At 33.2% G+C, this 20,064-nt stretch overlaps 1 protein-coding gene across 2 annotated transcripts in view; it reads right to left on the bottom strand.

The window, feature by feature from the left end:
- LOC144436349 (afadin- and alpha-actinin-binding protein A-like) overlaps positions 1 to 18,862 on the bottom strand; it is a 36,949-nt gene extending 18,087 nt beyond the window's left edge. For both annotated transcript variants that reach the window (XR_013480951.1, XM_078125122.1), the window contains exons 1-3: positions 18,758 to 18,862; positions 4,688 to 4,994; positions 2,440 to 2,597 (exon numbers count right to left, since the gene is read on the bottom strand). Coding sequence is in view for 1 of the 2 variants with exons in the window: in XM_078125122.1 (XP_077981248.1) it covers positions 2,440 to 2,597; positions 4,688 to 4,948 (419 nt within the window). In the remaining variant the exon portion in view is untranslated. The remainder of the gene's footprint in view (positions 1 to 2,439; positions 2,598 to 4,687; positions 4,995 to 18,757) is intronic.
- Between the last annotated feature and the right edge of the window lie 1,202 nt (positions 18,863 to 20,064).

The raw sequence follows: 20,064 nt of genomic DNA, 5'->3' as shown, positions 1-20,064 counted from the left end.
GCAATACCTGTCAACACATAGATATATTGAAGTAGAATATGTCAACAAGTGGATAACACAATAGGGGTTACGACCTTTGACATTCCTGACACAAACACATACAGTACAATGATACATACTTTGCTTTGGTTCATGTTTATGAAATTCTTCTCTGTTTTCAATGAACAGAAAAATCTGTCCTGATGTTGTTGAAAAATGTACATGTTACTGTGTAGAATTTATCTGTTTGTGTATCATTTTTGTCCCAGAGAACTGAAAAGTCCCTGTTAATGATTTGTTTATCTTATAAATAATACAGGAATAGAACAGTTTGTTGAAAAATGGATGTATAAATGTGTTATAGATTTTATCTGTTTATGTACCAGAAAACAAAGAAGTCTTTATTAAATATGATATTTTTTCTGTTTCAACGAACAGAACAATTTGTTTAAAATGCCATGTATACAAAACAAATTACTACATTTGTAGAATTTTTAAGTTGTATCATTCAAGTTTGTACCAGGAAATGGAAAACTCTGTGTTTATGAAAACTTGTTTATGTTTTAAGGAACAGAACTTTGTTGAAAAATGTGAATGGTATTATACTAAAAATGTAGAATTTATCTGTTGGTGCCATTGTTATACCAGCATCTGATACAAAAATAGCAAAAAAATCTAACAATGTATAAAAATGTTACCAATGTTATAAAGCCACAGGAATCTCATCTGGACAAATAGATTTACACATACATACTGTCTTTATCTACATTTAAATCTATAAATGCACAAAGGTTTTCTGACTAGCTCAGTACACATGTCAAGTTAATATTCAGTAATGATTGTAACTGTTATATACAAGTACCATTGAAACTGATCACTTTTATGATCCTATTACATTCCCTGGAACACTTTAAATGTTGTGACAAGTGCTAATTTTGAGTAGCTCTCATTAAATAGATCAACTTCTCTCTTCTTCTGTGTTCTAGTTGCACTGCATAACTCTATTATATTTGTGAACTAGCATGGAACTTAGGAAGGTGGCAAATTTCTGAACTTAAAACTTTCTGTTAATGAAGTTACAAGTCCATCAATTCTTTTAATTTCTATATTCTTTTATTTCCCAATTTTAAATTACGCCATCTCATTTTTTGTTGTTTGTTTGTTTGTTTGTTTGTTTGTTGTTGTTTTGTTTTAGTTTTTTTGTTTGTGTTCTTTGTTGTTGTTGTTGGTTTTTTTTGGGGGGGAGGGGGGGGGGGCTGCTAGGTTTATAAACCATTTTAATGACAGACAATGATTGTAATGATGTAGGAAACCAAAACCCAGTGATGCCCCAAAACACTCCCAGACATTCTGCAATTTGTAAGGTGTGCTCAAACAATAGTGCTTTTTAAACAGAGAAATATGATGACTCAAATGGAAGGGTGTAGCACTTAGTGGGAAATTCGTGGTTAAAAGGAAATGTACACAGTATTTGAATGAGGAAATATGGCTAGCAAACAGAAAGCAAAGTATATTTTGTTTATCTATGAATGTATGAGAGACAAAACCACTACTGTGTACGTCAATATCATAACTGTGCAGATTTCACTAAAAAAGCACACATCTTTGAAAGTAAAGACAACAAAGATAACTTCAATTATTTTGGAGTATTTCTACTTTCATGTTTTTTTCTTGTGATGAAAAAGTATATACTCTGGAACTCCACTACCATGGTTTATACAAAATTTTGTCTCCGCTCACTCATCTACAAATCTAAGTATGAGTGATATGAATATTTCAGAGTGAAACCCCATTGCTTCCCCTAAATGTACCTCCTAAATTAGAGAATCCAAGATGTGCTATAACACAAAGATCATAGAAATACACAATGTACCTGTCAATTTAATGTTCTACATATAACCAGCCTAATGTAAATATCATGTACACAGAAATTTTGACCAAATACTTGGATATTGTTTGCCCTAATTGTTCTCAGATGGACATGGTAGAAAAACTTCACAAATATAGAAAGCTGAAGGCCACAATTATGCTGGTATGATATCCACATTATCTTGTTTACCAGAGGAAATGAATCCCCTGTAGTTTAATCATGGACTAAAATATACCACATATGACAACTTCTATGTCATTTTTCACCTTCTTCCCAGCTCCCATTTATAGCCCTAAAAACACTAATTGGAAATTCTAACTCTGCGCAGTAATAATTTGAGTTGAGGAAAAAAACTCCTGTGTGTACATTTCTGTTTTACATACTGCTTTGAATACCGTATACCTTATTGCTATAAAAAAAATATAGACTTCATAACAATAAACTAATCCTAAACATTAAAGTTTAGTTATATTTCTTTACTCAAGAGAATGTTGATAAACCTAATGAAATTTATACTCACTTATAGTTGTAATTCTGCCTTTCATGAATTTGAAGTTGAAAAGATGAAAGACCGAATTTAAGAGACTTACCTAACTTCCATTTCTTCTTGCAACCTCATACTTTTCTGATGTCTTTGAAGTAACTCAAATGTACAATTTATAAGCCGCACTATATCAAACGTATCAGGAGGACCTTTATCACTTGGTGATGTGGTGTACAAGGATGGAAAACCTACTACTACTAATTCCTGTAAGAAAAAATTCAGAAAAAATTCATTTTTTTCATTTCAGGTAAAATGTACTCTCTTATACAGTGAACAACCTAAGATTTTCTACACAACATAATAATCATTTATTCATCCAAATAAATTTGGAAATTTTGTTGAATGGTCGCCACAGGAGCAGCACACCCTTGTGTCCTAGTGTTGAAGCAGGAGGAAACAGAGTACCTGGAGAAAACCTGCATTGTTTGACAGGGTCAAACTGAATGACACTCTTCTTACTTACAACGTAGTAAATTATAAAACCCAGCCAATGCTTGGCAGGTTTGAACCCAGACTGCAGAGGTAAAAGGTGTATGAGCTATCTGCTCATTCCCTGACAACCCAGTAACTTAGCAGAATGCCTTATGTTTCAACTGTATGATAGGATACTATGATTTCACAGCTGTCTCCTGTTTGCCAGGTAGCGGTGACAGTGACATATCACAATTTCTTAGTATTAATATTTCCAATGGAATCTATAATTTTTTAGTGTTTGACCAACTATCACATATCTAATTAAGTGCTTGTTGTGAGCATATTTTTACAGTCGACAATTATTTAAACATTTATATTACATCATAGTGTCTATTGTCTATAATTACATGTGTATTTTGAGAGTGGCTCTGAATATGAAAGTGAAACTGAAATAAGTGATGTGGAATACGAAAAGGAATTATCTTGGTTAACTGTTTTTCTATTAGTAACCACAAGTAACAATATGGATAACATTACATATATCATATTGCAAAAATATGCATTTTACAAGGATTCCTCAGTATTTGATGACATCAAAACCAGCAGATTGCTACAAATTATCTGGTTTTAATAATTATCTGCATTTGTGATATTAAAAAAATCCCAGCCATAAATAGTGGTGGTAGTCAGTGTGGAGTGTTTGTCACAGCTGACTGTAACATGCTACATCAGTAAATACAAAGATTAGTATTATTATCATCTTTCTATTGTATTTGTCTATTAATATTGTAATAACTTTTAAAGCTATCATAGCAATGAAAAATTCACCCACTCAGATTACAGCTAATATGTTATTAGTCTCATGTAAAATTCACATTGCTATCTAGTACCTGGACATTCATATGTCTCTATTGTGTGTTTATCCACAAGCTTCAAGAAATGGGGTCAAACAGTCAACATTATGCATCAGTGACAATATCACACCATAGAAATAAAATAAATGTCTTAAATTTGCATACGTTGGTGTACACATACACTGACTTTTTACTTTATTTTATTTCTTTTCATTTGTTTTGGAGATGTCGACTGTAAATATTTGTAAAATTTAGTTTTCCGGTCATGTATCTGGTGTATGTTTTAATGTTGTGTCTGTGTCAATTATATGCAGTTATTTTGAGAAAGACTGTTATTGGGTGTACACCTGTTGTCATCTTTTGAAATAAATCTAAATAAATGAAGTCTTTATGACAAGAATTTTATCCTATCAATATTATTTTTAGTCAAACTGTAAGTGTTTTCTTCAAGTAGGCTATTAGCTACTTAGTAATTCTTAACATAAATATGAAACAGCTGAGCTTGTCTGGCACATACATTTTGTATCACCTGAGACTGATATAAATAATATGTATGAAATAGGCTACAAGTTAAATTCAATAGCTCTTCCTTCAAACTCAATAATATGTAATGCATATATTAGTTAAGGACATCCCCCAATTTCTAGAACATGCTTACAAATCCTAATGGAGTTACTTGATCATCAATCACAGTAACAGTTTCTAAATGGAAAAGTATTTTATGTTCTTCAAATTAATACACTTGGCAATTTCTTAAATTAAATTTTTTGAATTGTCAGTATAGGTTTTTTTAATATCGAATAATACTGACTATCTTTTACTGTCATCAAACACATCCAAATAAAACATTCTGAAAACATGTCTTGAAAACAGCTTTGAGGTTGTTTGTTATTGAATGATTTTTAATTTAACATGTAGAATTTCATAGACAGAATCGTTAACAAATACTATATATATACACAAACTCTACATGAATCCCACAGACTAATGCTAAACAGAGTAAATAATTAATGACTTCTTACTCACCTGATCAAGGAAAGCAATGCACTCATCTACACTGTCGCGTGTACAGAATACCGGCTGGATTAGCTTGTCTGTTAGGGCTTTCAGCTGTGGATGCTGTGGGGATGGCGTAAACTGCAACACGGAATGCTCTTTTCCTAGCATACTGGGGGATTTGTCGGAGTGTACAAGGTATTGCATAGGGAATCCATTACTGAGTCTATTTGGTGCTGTCATCATGTCTGTTAACCTTGTAAAACTACTAGCCGTGGTCCAGTCAGCCATCTCTCTACCAACTCATATCAGCTCTTCATTCTTTCACTCATACTCCCTGTAAAAGTCAAGAATTCCATTTCAAAAATAGAACCATATCACATAGATACATAGTATGGTGGATTTTATCAAAAAAACATAGTGTTTTTTTTCCACTTCCTGGCTAGACGTCTCGGGTCAGAGTTCACAATGTAATGTTTGAGACTAGGAAATCAATGTCACTTCAGGTTACAAGTATATGCAAGCAGTGCACAGACTTGACAGTGAATAAAAAAGGTATGTACACTAGACGTGACAGCCATACAACAAGCCAACTATGTCAGGATGGGTCAATGGAGTAGATATGACAACCTAGAAGATGTCCCAGTAGGCTGTGTGTTATCATCTTTAATTACTTAGAAAGAAAGTCAACTGCTGCTCAGTTAATGACCCGAACAGACCCATACAACCGTGCCAGTCAGAATTGACAATATCTTTGTCATATAGTGATACACAGTATGTTTTGGGGCAGAGAATTAATAAACTACCATAACACAACAATACTCACAAATTAATACTAGGAATCATTCCACAAAGTATTTCAAAATCCCACATACATAATCTTATCTATAAATATAATTTACTTTCATGGGGGCAATTTTTAACATCTTGAGTTTAGCAACCACAGAGTAATTCTGGATCAATTACCTGTAACATACACATAAAACAGAATGTAATAGAAAATAATATTTTGTCTAAAACCCTTGATATATCATTTTTGTACCACTACAATTATAACTTGTAGTTTGTGCAGTTCATCTTGTATTTTGGAACAGTAATTGTGGAAAGGTTGGGATATTTCAAACTGCTGCATATACAGGTATACCCTAATCAGTAATCTCTAGCAACAATTCAATAGCTATAGATAATTTATTAATTGACACAATGACAGCAATTTTCACTACCTGTATAAATTCAGTAACTAAACTCTGAACTCACACAGAATAAAAAAAAATAAAATTTTGACATTAATTTCCACACATTACAACAACTATTTGTGTGAATAGTAGATATGAAAAGGATGGACTAAAACATGCATGTACTAGTGTGTAGCATCCTTATATTGAATTTCATGACATCATTTCTGAACCACTTGCTGACCTTTCTAAGAATAACACACATATGACACAGGGATCACTCATTTACTGGATCACTTCAATGCTTTACTGGGTCAACCAAGCTTATAACATTACAAGGTATATAACATAAACTTGAAGCTAGGAAACCTACCAAAGTCATAACTCAGCAACCAAGAATTTCAATCATTACAATGCTAAAGACAAGAATTCATTTTATGATAGACTCACTAATTCTGACTAAATTGTGTGGAAGTCAGACCCACATGGTTGTGCCATTACCATAGTAACGCAGCAGATATTGACATACTTGTAATTCACTAGTGAAAAGTCCAAGCAACTAGTCCCTGTGACCGACATGCATCAACTACATTGTCAAGTCACCCATGGATAACAAAATAAATCACACATGAAGTTTAGAAGACATTACTAATGTACCAGGACAAGAATGACTACATCAATAACGTTGAATAACGCATTCATAACTTTATAATGCAAATACCACACACTGTTATCATATTATCAAAACTAGGTGATTCCGGAATTTTGTTCATTAATGCACACAAGTTGCTTTTATAAACTTTTGAAATATGTGGGTACCTACATAATCAGTCTTACAAATTGATTTCAAACTATTCATAATATTTACTATGGCAGGATAATGATCTAAGACTTACACAACATTCCTAAAAGTTAAACATTTTAGAAGAGAAATACAAATATAGGATAAAATCATCAAGTAAATCACATTTGGAATTAAACATGATAATTTCATCTTTTGAAACAAATATTCCAGTTTCAAATTCTTCCAATAGATGGGTTTATAGATTACATGATGTACATCAATTTCTAAATGATGAGATAATGTACATTACAAATATATGTGACACTATCAAATTACAGTAATTTGGAATTGATATTGATGCTAAATAATATCTTTATTAAGTTTATATGAAGATGTAATACCATACTGAAATTAAACTTCTACATTATAAAAATACCACAAATGGTGTTGTAGCACAACTGTACAGTTTTTGGATCCAGATTAAAATTTTCCCACCCCTCAAAAAAGATGTTTGACTGTTGTGAGTCAAAATGTTCATTTTCATTTGATACATTTGATCCAATGAACCCAGAATCCTGAAAATTCATTCTCGTATCGTATTATTGTATTTTGGGGACAGATAGTTTAATTCACTTATTTCCAATATTTCATTCCCCCATTTATAAATATTGTTCATACATCTTACAATTTAACTGCCATAAAATATGAATAATTATTCTCTGTTGACAGATATGACAGACATACATGTGAGGTGAACAACCATATGGTACAAAGTTAGACTGGAAACAAACATACATGTATATGACATATTGATTTTGTGACAATCTTGAATATTACACCAAAGCCTGTACATTTAGAATGCTTTCGTTGCACAGGAAACCAACTACAGTTACACATGATTTAATATGTTCTACACGGAAAAATTGCAGTCATAATCCAGAACTGTATTATCATTTATACATCCTTGAACTACTTACTTCATAGAATTATTTTCTAACTAATGGTAATAAAATTTAATAATCTTTGCAGAAACAATTTGTTCACCCACGCCATTACTTTCTATTGATAATGAACAATACAAAACCAGGAAGACATCACACAACAGAAGGGTACCGAGTAGATGAACACAATGAAATAATGGCGTGGTTCATTTTTATACTGGTATTTATCGATGAATGAAATTTCAATTTAGTTATCATACATAAATCAACTCATATTTTTCATCTCAATTCCACTTTCTAACTGACAACAAGTCAAAACAAGGAAGTACTGGATTACCTGTATGGTATCAAATCATGTTGACGGACTGTGATCAAATATAATCGTCCAGATTCTGAAGGGAAACTATGAGAGGGCATTATAATCTAATTGTTGGGATTGGCATTAAAATGATATGAAAATATGATATCTATGTATGTACATTATAATTCAATTATTTAATACCCTTTAAAATCATGACACGATAAGTTATACATTCTGGAATGAATGGAATTTACACTAAGTTTTGTGTTGTACAATTTAAATTATCCACAAACTATTTCATTTTATTATGATATACATTTAGTAATTTAATCCTGTATGATGAAACATTGTTATTTGTAATATGTATTCATAATTCACAATATGATAAAACATATTCTATTATCCTAAGGCAAAATGCCATGTACTTTTCAATACCTGTTTAAACACAATAGTTATGAATATCATATTTCTATATCTTTGTCAGTTTGTATCTAATATCTAGCACATGTTTAAAATGGTGAATGATATATCTCTCTGTCGCCCTATTTATTTATTTATTTATTTATTTATTGCATCCCTTTCGTATCAGGGGCTCACTAAGATTGTTAGGAGCAGCACTAACAAAAAATTAACATACACTACTAAAAAAAGACAAGTTAAAAAAAAACATATACAGGAACAAACAAAACAAACCAAAGTGAGGTTGATAAAACAAAAATAAAAAAAATACACTTCAAATGTTAGTTGTTGTCAGAAAATCTAACTGCTATATTAGTTTTAACAAAATCTTTTCTGTTTTCAATTGCATCAATAAGGTATTATTATCTATCTATTATTCTAATAATAATATATAGTGCATACTTTGAATGTTTTTCATATCATATTTCACTCCATCTAACCATCTAACACAGTTTTTATGGGTATAAAGTACCATATTTTTATATCTAACTTTAACATTTAATGCAGTTTTTACTTCTTTTTTTTATTTTATCCATAGTCCAATGTTTTTTTTTGAATTCAGCAGATTACAAACTAGGCTATCATTAAACATTATCACTCACAATCTAACATTTATCCTTGATAATTATGCCATTCTACATATTTCTCTCTAACATATACAGAATGTGTCATTATTTAGCATTTTTTTATTTCATCCTTCAATTTATGACCAATTTCTAAACTTTCTGGTATCATGTTCCAACTACCGGTGGTATATCATTTATCATGGCGCGCGTGGGAAAATACTGGTACTACCAGCTGACAAAAAAAACAACACATAGATAATAACAGAAACAAGTTGCAACATGGTATGATGATGAGTGGAGGTCTAATGATATATTGGTATATTGTCATGTCTGTTGGCTATCCATATCATAACAGTTATGACCTTCATATTTCTAATATTTCAGTAAATACCAGACATATCACAAAGGATATAACTGTCTGAAAATTTACAATTCAAGCTGTCTACATATGTTGCCTTATGTAAAATTACAATTGTGTTGGTAATATTTTTTAATGAGAGTAATGTATCTTTATTACACATAGTTATTTCACAAAGTTCTCATGAATTTATTTTTGAAATACCTGGATGTCTGAAATTTCTGAAATATTTCAGTGCCATGTATAGTTTATTCAAATTTTTGAGTGAGAGGTATCAATGACAAACTTTCTGGCATATTCTTTCTGAAAAGACAACAAATTATTATTTAACTTTTAAAAAAATAAAACCTGGGTAATACTGACTTAAACCTGAAGGTAGATTATGCAAATTTAGAACATACCAGTATGATGTTTTTGTCAAATGTGTACCAACACTTAGCTCAACTGTCAGAAGTCGTTAAAACTATAACAGAATGTCCAAAAAACTTAGTAAGAATAAGATAAAGTTCACTGTCCAAACAGAAGTTGGTGTAAAAAAAAAAGTTAAAACCAGCTGTTTTCAATCACACTTGTGAAATTGTGCCCGGAAAGTATACTATAAATGTTTTGTTGTCATATGTAACAGTTGTCTGGTGCATCGTTGTAAAATACTCTCAGTCTTGCTGAGGCAGTATTCTACTTGGTTCACAAAAATGCAGTTGTAGCAAATCTGAAATATAAATGTCCTGTAGTAAGCAACTGCTGCAAGTCTACATTGAGTTCACCTGCCCGAGGTCTTTACCACTCAAACAGAATATTCTGAAGTGTAAATGTAATTGTTGTAACGTAACAGTTGTCTTGTACTTCATTGTAAAATATACTCAATCATATTGAGGCAACTGTATAACTATATAACTTACATTTCAGGTCACAAGAATACTTACAAAGATTCAGAAATAAAATATCCTCAAGTAAGCAACTGCTGCAATTCTAGGCATGACTTCTAACACACAGAAACACTATCAGCCTAATTTGTATTGTACCATTATTTCACAACCTTTGGCACAGAAAACAACCCGCCACAGAACAAAGCCAAGTATTGTTCTTGACATTTCAAATTTCCCTTGGGGTGAAAACTTGTTTTTCATCATTTTTTAATCAACTCCAGTAACGTACACTACAAACCAAGGTTCAAAATGGGTCAGTGTCACGATGCTATTGTGCACTGTACGTTCCCTCGACACAAACAATTCCAGTGAACCAAAACTTCAATGATTACTAACCAGTCATCCAATTCACCAAGTGTTCAACCTTTTCATCAATACAAGTTAAACTGCATCAGCAGAATAGGGTCTAAAACTGTACACAACCATATTGAGATGATATTATGCTGTATGTACCATGGCTTCATTCCAACGCAGTGTCAGCATACCAACATAGAGCTAACAAGTTGTAAATACTACGTCAATAGCGCTATAAGCCAATGCAAACTTTCCTCCCCATATTCTACTAACAAACCCACCTGGTGAAAGGTTATAATAACAAAGTTCTTGTCCATATTAGTAATAGCAATCTATTTACAACTTTAGTCAAGCCATGATGGCTTTACCTTCAAAGTAATAATACTGTTTGTGGTTAAAAACAAAATGTAACTGAAGACATGGAACTAGTTGTTCAAACACTTTCCAAAGTTGAAATTGCAACCTAGCTGTGACCAAAACCGCTAACTGAAGTAAAATAATGATGTGATGGTCTGTCTACTTGCTATGCTATCTTTTCTGAGAGAAATGTTGAAGTGGGCAATACAAACAAATTCTTGTTTTAGCAAAATTTGAAGAAAAAAAACTTTCAAGATGCTGATGAATGGTTAACATAAAATGCACGGTCTCTTTGGTTATCCTAAACTATCCTAAGTTGATGACAGTATAGTCAGACACAACACATGAAGATGAAATATACATAAAATCATGAAAATCTTAGTCCAGGACTTAAGCTGCAATTCATTTGAAACTTTCACTATTGTTCTCATGAGTGAAAACATACTCTTATTTCTACTTTAACTGTCACTTGCATGATTGTTTTTTCCTAACACTTCATAAAGTACCCTACTAATCACAGCAAGGTCACACAGAAGTTATCCAACTTCTGAGCATCAAATCCTAAATCCCTTCCAAAGCCCTAAATACCACAGTCATCAAAGGAGAACAAATGATAGGACTATCAGTAATGTTCCAACTGAAACTTTTCATATGGCCCAGTTTGTCTCAGTCAGAATGTGTGGTCTACTTAGTATTTTGACCACCAAAAAGTACTGGGTACAAACCTTGCTGACCAATATTTTCAAACTACCTAAGGCCTAAGTCTTTGGTCAACAATTATAATGACCTTGACTAGTGCACATAAAGGGATGATGGAGTTGCTATTTTCAATGACCTGTTTTGTAATTTGCATGTGTGTCGTATGTGATAGCCTAAATCCAGGCCAAAAGGGATTTTGTATTTTGTAAAGATTTATTTCAATCTGTGTATTAATTTTCTATAAGTAAACACCCATGATAATGAATGAATTCAAAACCCACATTTGCATGGATTCTAGGCCACCCCATCTCTGATCTGCTACCTACATGCTGATTGCAGACGTAATTTTTCATCAAGTACATATGACATGAATCAGCGAGTCTATATACAATTATTGTGTAATGCAATATGCACAATGCATTGAAATGAAAATTTTGGCATTAGTATACCGAATTAAGTATTTTCTGCATGTAAAGTACAATGACAAAGTGTTGGCACATTACAAAGCATAGGTACATGCTATGCAGACCTGGATATTCACAACTGTGACCTCTGTGAGAGAACCATTTTGTTTAATGTTTGTTTTTAACTACTCAACAAGTTTACCTTGCTTCAATATTTTGGTATTCAATTTCTAAGTAACTAGTACTGGATGTGAGGTGTAGAGCACTAGAACTGACCCTTGACACCAATACATTACAACAGTGATACACTACATGTACCTGTAATTTAGACACTGATTGCACTTCTGAATTTCTTTTCAGACTCAAAACTGAAAGGAAGAAAGTACAGTGCACAATAAACTGTTACTCCACCTAGTATATTAAGCGTATTCTTGCGTTTGTGTTCTTTTCTAAGACAGTTTACAATCAGGTAACTCACTGTTCACCGTAAGCAAATTTCAATGTTCAATTGTACAGGAAAACCTTATTCTATCTTTTCCATTCAAGTTGGTTGTGTTTCTGGGCTAATTTGTCATGTAACATATGTCATGACATCTCAGTGCCCATATAACATATTGGGTTGTACCTGTACTAATCACTTCACAAACCCTCTATCATAATTACTAACCCAGAGATTTTGTTATCTGGCCCAACAATATTGTTCTCCAGAACATCTGTGGAGCCAGTATGTCAAGCCAGATAACCAAGTCTCTGGGCTATATTATTGCATGCATGAAGTATTATCAACTTTGCATTCTCATGATATGATCATTCTTGCAAGCTAGAGTATATTTTTCCACTGGCAAAATGTGACGAGTGTCTCTAGGATAGTTCTGTAAAGAGGCTTGTGGTTTTATAATGAAGATATATCTATTAACTAGGAATTCTAATCATGGCTTCAGACGACTAAACAAATATTCATTGCAGACAGACACTGATTCAGTGATTATATGATTCCAGGGTAGTGCTGGCATGTCTCAAAGATCATATGTTCTTACAGTACTTCTCAACGTGTAGTACACATCATAGACCTGTTGTACCACAATTTATGTTACTAGTCCTTCACATACATACAAATACTACCATTCCTTGGAGTACCGTAGTATAAGTATGTGTACCAAGAGTCCAGGTTATACCTCTTTAGTGTGTGTGACACACAATTTATTACAGGAACATTTCACCCTAATAAATAAACTGGTGTACATAATAGATTACAAATGATTTAGTATTGGGTTATGCATGGTCACACCGCCTCCACTTCTCCTTTCTATTATTTGTGATGTAAGGCAATAAAAGACAGAAAACAAACCACATATCTTGTTTAAGTCTAAACTTCAGTACCCTTTATGTTTCATTGAAGAAGTAACCATTATCAATAGGCTATGACATCATATGAACACCTGCACTGTGTACACATGGTTGCATCATAAGAGGTCACTTACTGGTGATCAGGTTGACACTGCTAGACTGGAATAAACTAGCCAGGCTTGTATTCAAGTCTTACAGTTCATAAAAACATAAAATTTGAAATGAAGCATCACTTCCACGCTAGTAGAATATTGTAAATGAACATAAATCAGACAGAGGTATAACATATTTCTTCCATTTTTCAATTATCTGAAGAGCTCTTACTTCATACAAACTGCACTGATTTTTTTTTTTTCAATTTTAGGAAGCTTCTAAATACTCAGAAATGAGTTATATTGATTATCAATGTTGTTGTTATCTTGTTACATACATGTAGATATTATAGATTTTAGTTCAAAGTCAAGGTCAAGACTGAAAAATGTGAATTCTGAACACAAAATAAAGCATGGTAAACAGTTTAAGACTCATTAGTTCTAGTTGTGGAAAATACTGATCTTATATATATTAATCATTATCTTTGAAATATTTTCCAGAATATATATGTACTACAAAGTACAGGCCATCTAGCATCTCAGCTAGTCTCTAAACGTCATTACCTATGATGATGAAATATTACAGGAAAATATTCAGATTGAAATGATGATTGATTATGATAGTAGACTAGTAGATGTACTACAGGTACCAAGTAGATTGCTGGCCATTTTAATCATTGACAAACCGCTCATTATGTCCTGCAAAACATGAACCATAAGTTAATAAACTGCTGTTCATTCACATATATGTACTTATGACATCATTTTTTACCAGCTAATCCAAGTAGACAAGGTTTCATAAGACACACTGCAAAACAGCAGTTTTGTACAAGGAGCATTACCAGTAACAAATGAACCTATTTATTTCATATTAAGTAAATAAGTTGCCTGGCCATGATATTTTCACAATATTCAAGTGTTTTATTTATATGCGGACAGATAATAACATTTTATTTCCCAGATTCAAAAAAAAAATGTGTTACAAACACACATTACATTTTATAAAATGGAAAAAGGGGAAAATGGAAAATAATTTTCCCATAATTAGTCAAGTCAATTCCTACTTACTGACAAGTGCTTAACAAACTTGGAAGGTAACTTTTTGTTTTCGTTTCCAAATACTTGATTCTACTGTCAGAAGTTCATTTATTTAAAACAATTTATTCTCATAGACCAAAGCTGATATTTCTTTTTTCGCGACGCTGCACAATATCTCTTGACGGTATGTCTTGGACAGTATCATAATAGAGGCTGTGGTTTATGATGATGAAATAATTATGCTATCTAGTCTTGACAGTAATAAAAAACTTGGCTTGAAATGCCTATATTTACTTATGACAACATGGACTTTTTTAAAATCAAATTTCATATCTGTTGCTATGAGCTTTGTAGTGTGTGACAGAACTTGTCAATAAATTACACCTAGACTATAATTTCATATCTGCTGCTGTTACGAGTGTAACAGTACTACTTATCATGAATTACACCGATCTATATTTTCATATCTGTTGCTATGAGGTATGTAGTGTGTGAAAGAACTTGTCAAGAATTTGATTGATCTATGTGAAAACCTGACACAGTACATTCGAGGTGAAACTACCTGTATGGCTCTGACAAAAACTGTCACATATATGTACAATATTCACTCTTGACTAGGATAAACTAGTGACTAGCCCTATTGATTTCTAATCCCCATTTTAAATAAAATATGAATTTACATCAGCCTGAGAAATGAGGTAAATCCTGCAATTTCTACCATCATAATCACCTGACTCCACAGATGATCACATTAGTTTCAGTCTCAAAAGCTCAGTGTGCTTCAAGTAGGGAAACGCCTCCCTCCTAAAAAACAAAAAATTATTTTCCGACGTACCTGACAGGTAAATACTGGAATCCTTAAAATCCATATATATCTATACTAATATGCGTTGGATTATTTTAGTGTGCACTCCATATTAATAAGAATATCGAATTTACGAATACACACACACACACACACACACACACACACACACACACACACACACACACACACACACACACACACACAGTCAGTCTCAAAAGCACAGAGTGTATTTCAAGCAGGGGAACATGTCCTTCCTACCTTAGTTGCTCTCCTGTAATCATGAGCTTGGACTGGAAAGACATATCAAATGTATTGACATATAGTCCCTAGGGCTACCTTCTTCATGGCTTTCAAGGACCCAAAAGGTAGACATACATGTAGGTTCTTCAAAACCTTCTTTCGGAAAAATCCTACAAGAACACTTCACTGCCACCATGTTTGATTTTGCTCCAAGCCTGAACAAAGAGCAACTCCTTGATGATATTAATCATTTCCTGACCATTAGGAAGAAGGAGATCATTATCTCCTCATTTCAATTAACAAGGTCATCATTAATGTAATCATTTTCTCAAATCAACTGTACAGTTCAATCAGCATGAATTTAACTACAGTTTTGTTTACATAAATTGTTTTCAGTTGACTGGTTCCTCCTCAAGTTCCCTGTCCACATGCACATAACACAATGTACACAGCAGGATAAATCCTTCTTATATTTAACTAATGTATGTCGGATTATTTTAGGGTGCACTCTACCATATTACAATGAAAATAAGAATATCGAATTTAATAAGAGTATCGAATTTACAAAATTCTACAAACCAGGACAATGTTACTTCACATGTAATTCAACCTTCACACCATACACATGCAAAGTTGAAATATTGTGTCTTGCCCAAAAAGTACTACCTACCAGTATTTGAGTACATGACAATCATTTCATACACTTCTAATACCCAGTAATCAGTGGAAATACTGTGGATTCTAGGCTAGTCTATTCAATAATTCATTGTTACTTTACTAATTACCTGTTCCCTCATTAGTTGAATGCAATACAATTTACAATTCAAGTATAATTGGAATACTTTATATCCATAGATTTAGCCAGGCTGATGCCTTACAAAGACATCACATAACATATTATATTTTATAAACAGATGTTCCTACTACCTTACCCAATCTCCAATTCATCCACAAACCACCTCCAACAGAGTTAACAGTGGTTATAACAATGAAATTTTTCTAAATTATTCTAAATTGCCAGAATAATGTTTCAGGCTAAACCATCCTGCATGACAATCCATCAAGCTATATCTTAACAATTACGCAATTTAATTTCCATAAATATGTCTTGAGTATTAATCATTTCTATTCCACTAATGCCTCATATGTGTATATAATCACTGGTCTATCGTCTTACTGGAAACACACACACACACACACACACACACACACACACACACACTGTTTTACTTTGGCTGTATTTACTAGAATTCACATCCTGGTCCACAACAATAGTTGATTGTATATGGCATATTAAAAAGTCAAGGAGCACAGCAATTGCGACCAAATAGTCACCAACAAAATGTCTCCACTTTGGTAAAACAATTCAACAGAAAATGATAGAAATGAACCACAACTTGCAAACAGTAAGGTTGACTTGTTCTCAGCTCTGTAGTTAACCACCGGTACAGTAAATACAATGTCACCTTCCTTATTGATGTGACTGCACAGTGACAACACTCCCTTCATTGTCTATTCTTATATCTGACATCACAATTTCAAATAACACACTGATTACTCAATAATTAATGAAATGTACATCTCCACCCTGTATATTCAGTACACAATGTAAAGGATTATCATATTTACATTTAGTCCTTGTACCAGTGTATTCCAATGTCACATTCTGTATTAAAATTCAATCAACAAACAAAATGTTGCCATGTGTCAATTAATCACCCTTTGTCACACCTGGAGATAGGCATTGTTGCTAAAAATAAAAGGGGATTATGTACTGGCCAGTTGTTTTCTACTAAATATTAGTCACAAAAAATTGTAATTTGACATCTATCTATAAACATCTGTTATTCAGACAAGGTACAGTTTCAATTTCATCAACAAATTCTGTTTGCTGATGTACTACAGTGACATTGCTCTTCACTGATGTCTTCTGTATGAACATCTTCAAACCATAGAACTGTAATAAATACTTCTCTAGTATACCTTCAACTAATATGGTCATATTCATTGTACCAAACAAAACTTGAACACATGATTTCTGAATTCTATAGTCACAATGATCAATTTGTTTCTATATTTGAACACTTTTTAGCATTGATACATTAAATATCTTTGTACCATATGTTATTTTGGTCAATACAAAGAGTACTAAAATTCTGGAAAGATATCACACCACCCAAGTGTACTTATCATCCACTATGAAGACTACTCCAACTTTTCATGGATATCCTATCTAGATGGTGATTAAAGCTTACAAAATGTAAAGCTGACAAACTGTCAGGTGTGTTTTCTTTGTTTTGATTTTCACATTTATCTTATTCCCCCAAAGACTTTCTAAATTATATAAAATCACACACTAGTTTGATGTAGACTTGGTGTTTACTTGATAACTTGGTTTTAACCTAGGTACAAGGTTGTTCAGAGTATTGGAACATTCGACGTCAGAGTGTACAATTTGATTGTCTATGACCAGCCATGCGAATCACCGGGGACATTGAACAAAAAAAAAACATGGACTGTCTCCTGACAGTTATAAAAGTCACTATGATGTTGCAATCAATATGGATAGACACTATTCAATTATAAATAATCATATATTGAAGTCACTTGTAGCATTAAATAAATTGTGCGAGGTATGAGCTTTATACGGTGATTAACCATATAGAACATTACTTTGACAGTTCGGTGAATCTTGTAAGTTGTACGATACAATAGTTCCTTTCGGTGAGCTTGTTTGGGCAAGTCATTTCACCAGAATACATGCTTCAACTTCATATCTAATCCTCGTGGAAGTACTGTACATGTAACGACTGATGGAAAATTTACTGAATTTCACATATATCGTGGGTCGGACTCCATTGAATGTTGACGTACTACTTCCGTCATGGTGTCAGTTCGATGTGATTGCTACGATATCGCAATCAATTGACGGAGAAAATGTGTGTACTGTATCGTCGAGTCGTACGACAGTTTCCATTTGGTTTTTCAGTTGATTCCAAGACATAAAACGTGAAGGATTTCACTTGAATATTCAGGGCAAATCATGATAAAATCATGTTCATGTACGCATGTACAACATAGTAACAACCTTTGTGTCATATAGACGTGGTGATTTATACACTGACAACAGACAGTTCATATACATACAGGATGGACGGAACGGACGTCCATACTCCAGACGGGCCGGTGCGAACGGTCCACAGTTTGTCAATGTAAATAATCGGATTTTTCGGGAGAACTGAAGCGTCCATTGATTCATAAAAGGATTAAAATCTACATGGGATACATTATTATAACGTATAAATACTCACCTTTTCAATAAACTATGTATTCCGTGGTTAGAGAACAGTATTTCATGCAATATTGAACTGGTTACCTTCACCTACCAGCACACCTTTCCCAAATCTCTATTTGCATGCTCTGACGCATGCCTCCTGTTACAATGGCTCTGATTGGTTGACCTATTCACAGCGCCATTTTCAAACGAGCCTCGAACCAGAAATGCGTCTTTGTTGATATTGAAGCCCCTCGCGCGCAGCTGCTGACTTCGAGTCACTTTGAGTAACATCTTCGAAAGTATCATGTAGTATGTGGCTCTCAAGTAGATGTTTCTAAGCTTGTACCCTGAAATAAGTTTATAATGGATGTCTGACGAGAATAACACACTTTTAACGCCACCGTTCTGAGGTAAGGGTCATCAGCAAGGTCAACGTGACACAACTCATCGAGTCATCGCCAAACAACAATGGCGGAAGATTCAAACCGAAACAATCACGAAACTGGGAAAGTTATCATAGACTGTCGTGCCAACCTTCACAAGAATGGAGAAAGCAGCGCATACAAGTCTTGGAACTTTATGATCTGCTTACCAAGCGATCAGGCGACAGATTGTTCGAAATTTAAAGGCTTCAAGCAGATGTTGACGAGAAGGATCGAATCTAGTGCCATCAAACACGGCGTAACAAAGATCGAACACAAAAGCGTAAAGATAGCCCTGTTTCGTATTAGTGGAAGGAGAAGAAAAGAATTTCCAGTTCAATGTCAAATGGACTGGGCAGAATATTATCCACTGCTTCTGGAGCACAGTGAAAACTACGAAATCGAAGGTAAGATTGACTTAAAAAGAAAAAAGAAAAAACACCAATATTGTATTTTGTAACAGTAACACTGCGTCGACGGCGGAACATCACAAAAATAAACTTCTCGTTGTTGAGGGCAAAAAAAAAACTCCCAAAAACCTGCGAACGAAAAGATCCGTCTATTTCTGAAATAACGAGAGAGAAATGAGTATTTAATTTAACCTGGTTAAAAATGGCTGTTTAAAATCCCCACGAGATTAAGTTTTTAAAAGATTATACTGTTTTATCATCACCAATTAGTGTGATAACATAACTGTTGTACAAAGACAACTTGTTACATGTACAATCATGAATCTTTCATTTGTAAAGGCCATGTGACATCAATATATTCTGTAACATTTTTTTTTTCAAACAAGCGTTCGGATATTTCTGAGGATTTCTTGAAAAAGAAGAATCAGGATTTTACTGTATATGGAAATAACTCTAAAGTAGTTATCAAGTGTTACTAGAATTTACATTATGGATAATTAAATCAAAGT

This window comes from Glandiceps talaboti, chromosome 6, assembly GCF_964340395.1.
Source record: "Glandiceps talaboti chromosome 6, keGlaTala1.1, whole genome shotgun sequence".
In the NCBI taxonomy this organism is placed as follows: Eukaryota; Metazoa; Hemichordata; class Enteropneusta; family Spengelidae; genus Glandiceps; species Glandiceps talaboti.
This window is presented reverse-complemented; position numbering and strand designations above follow the sequence as displayed.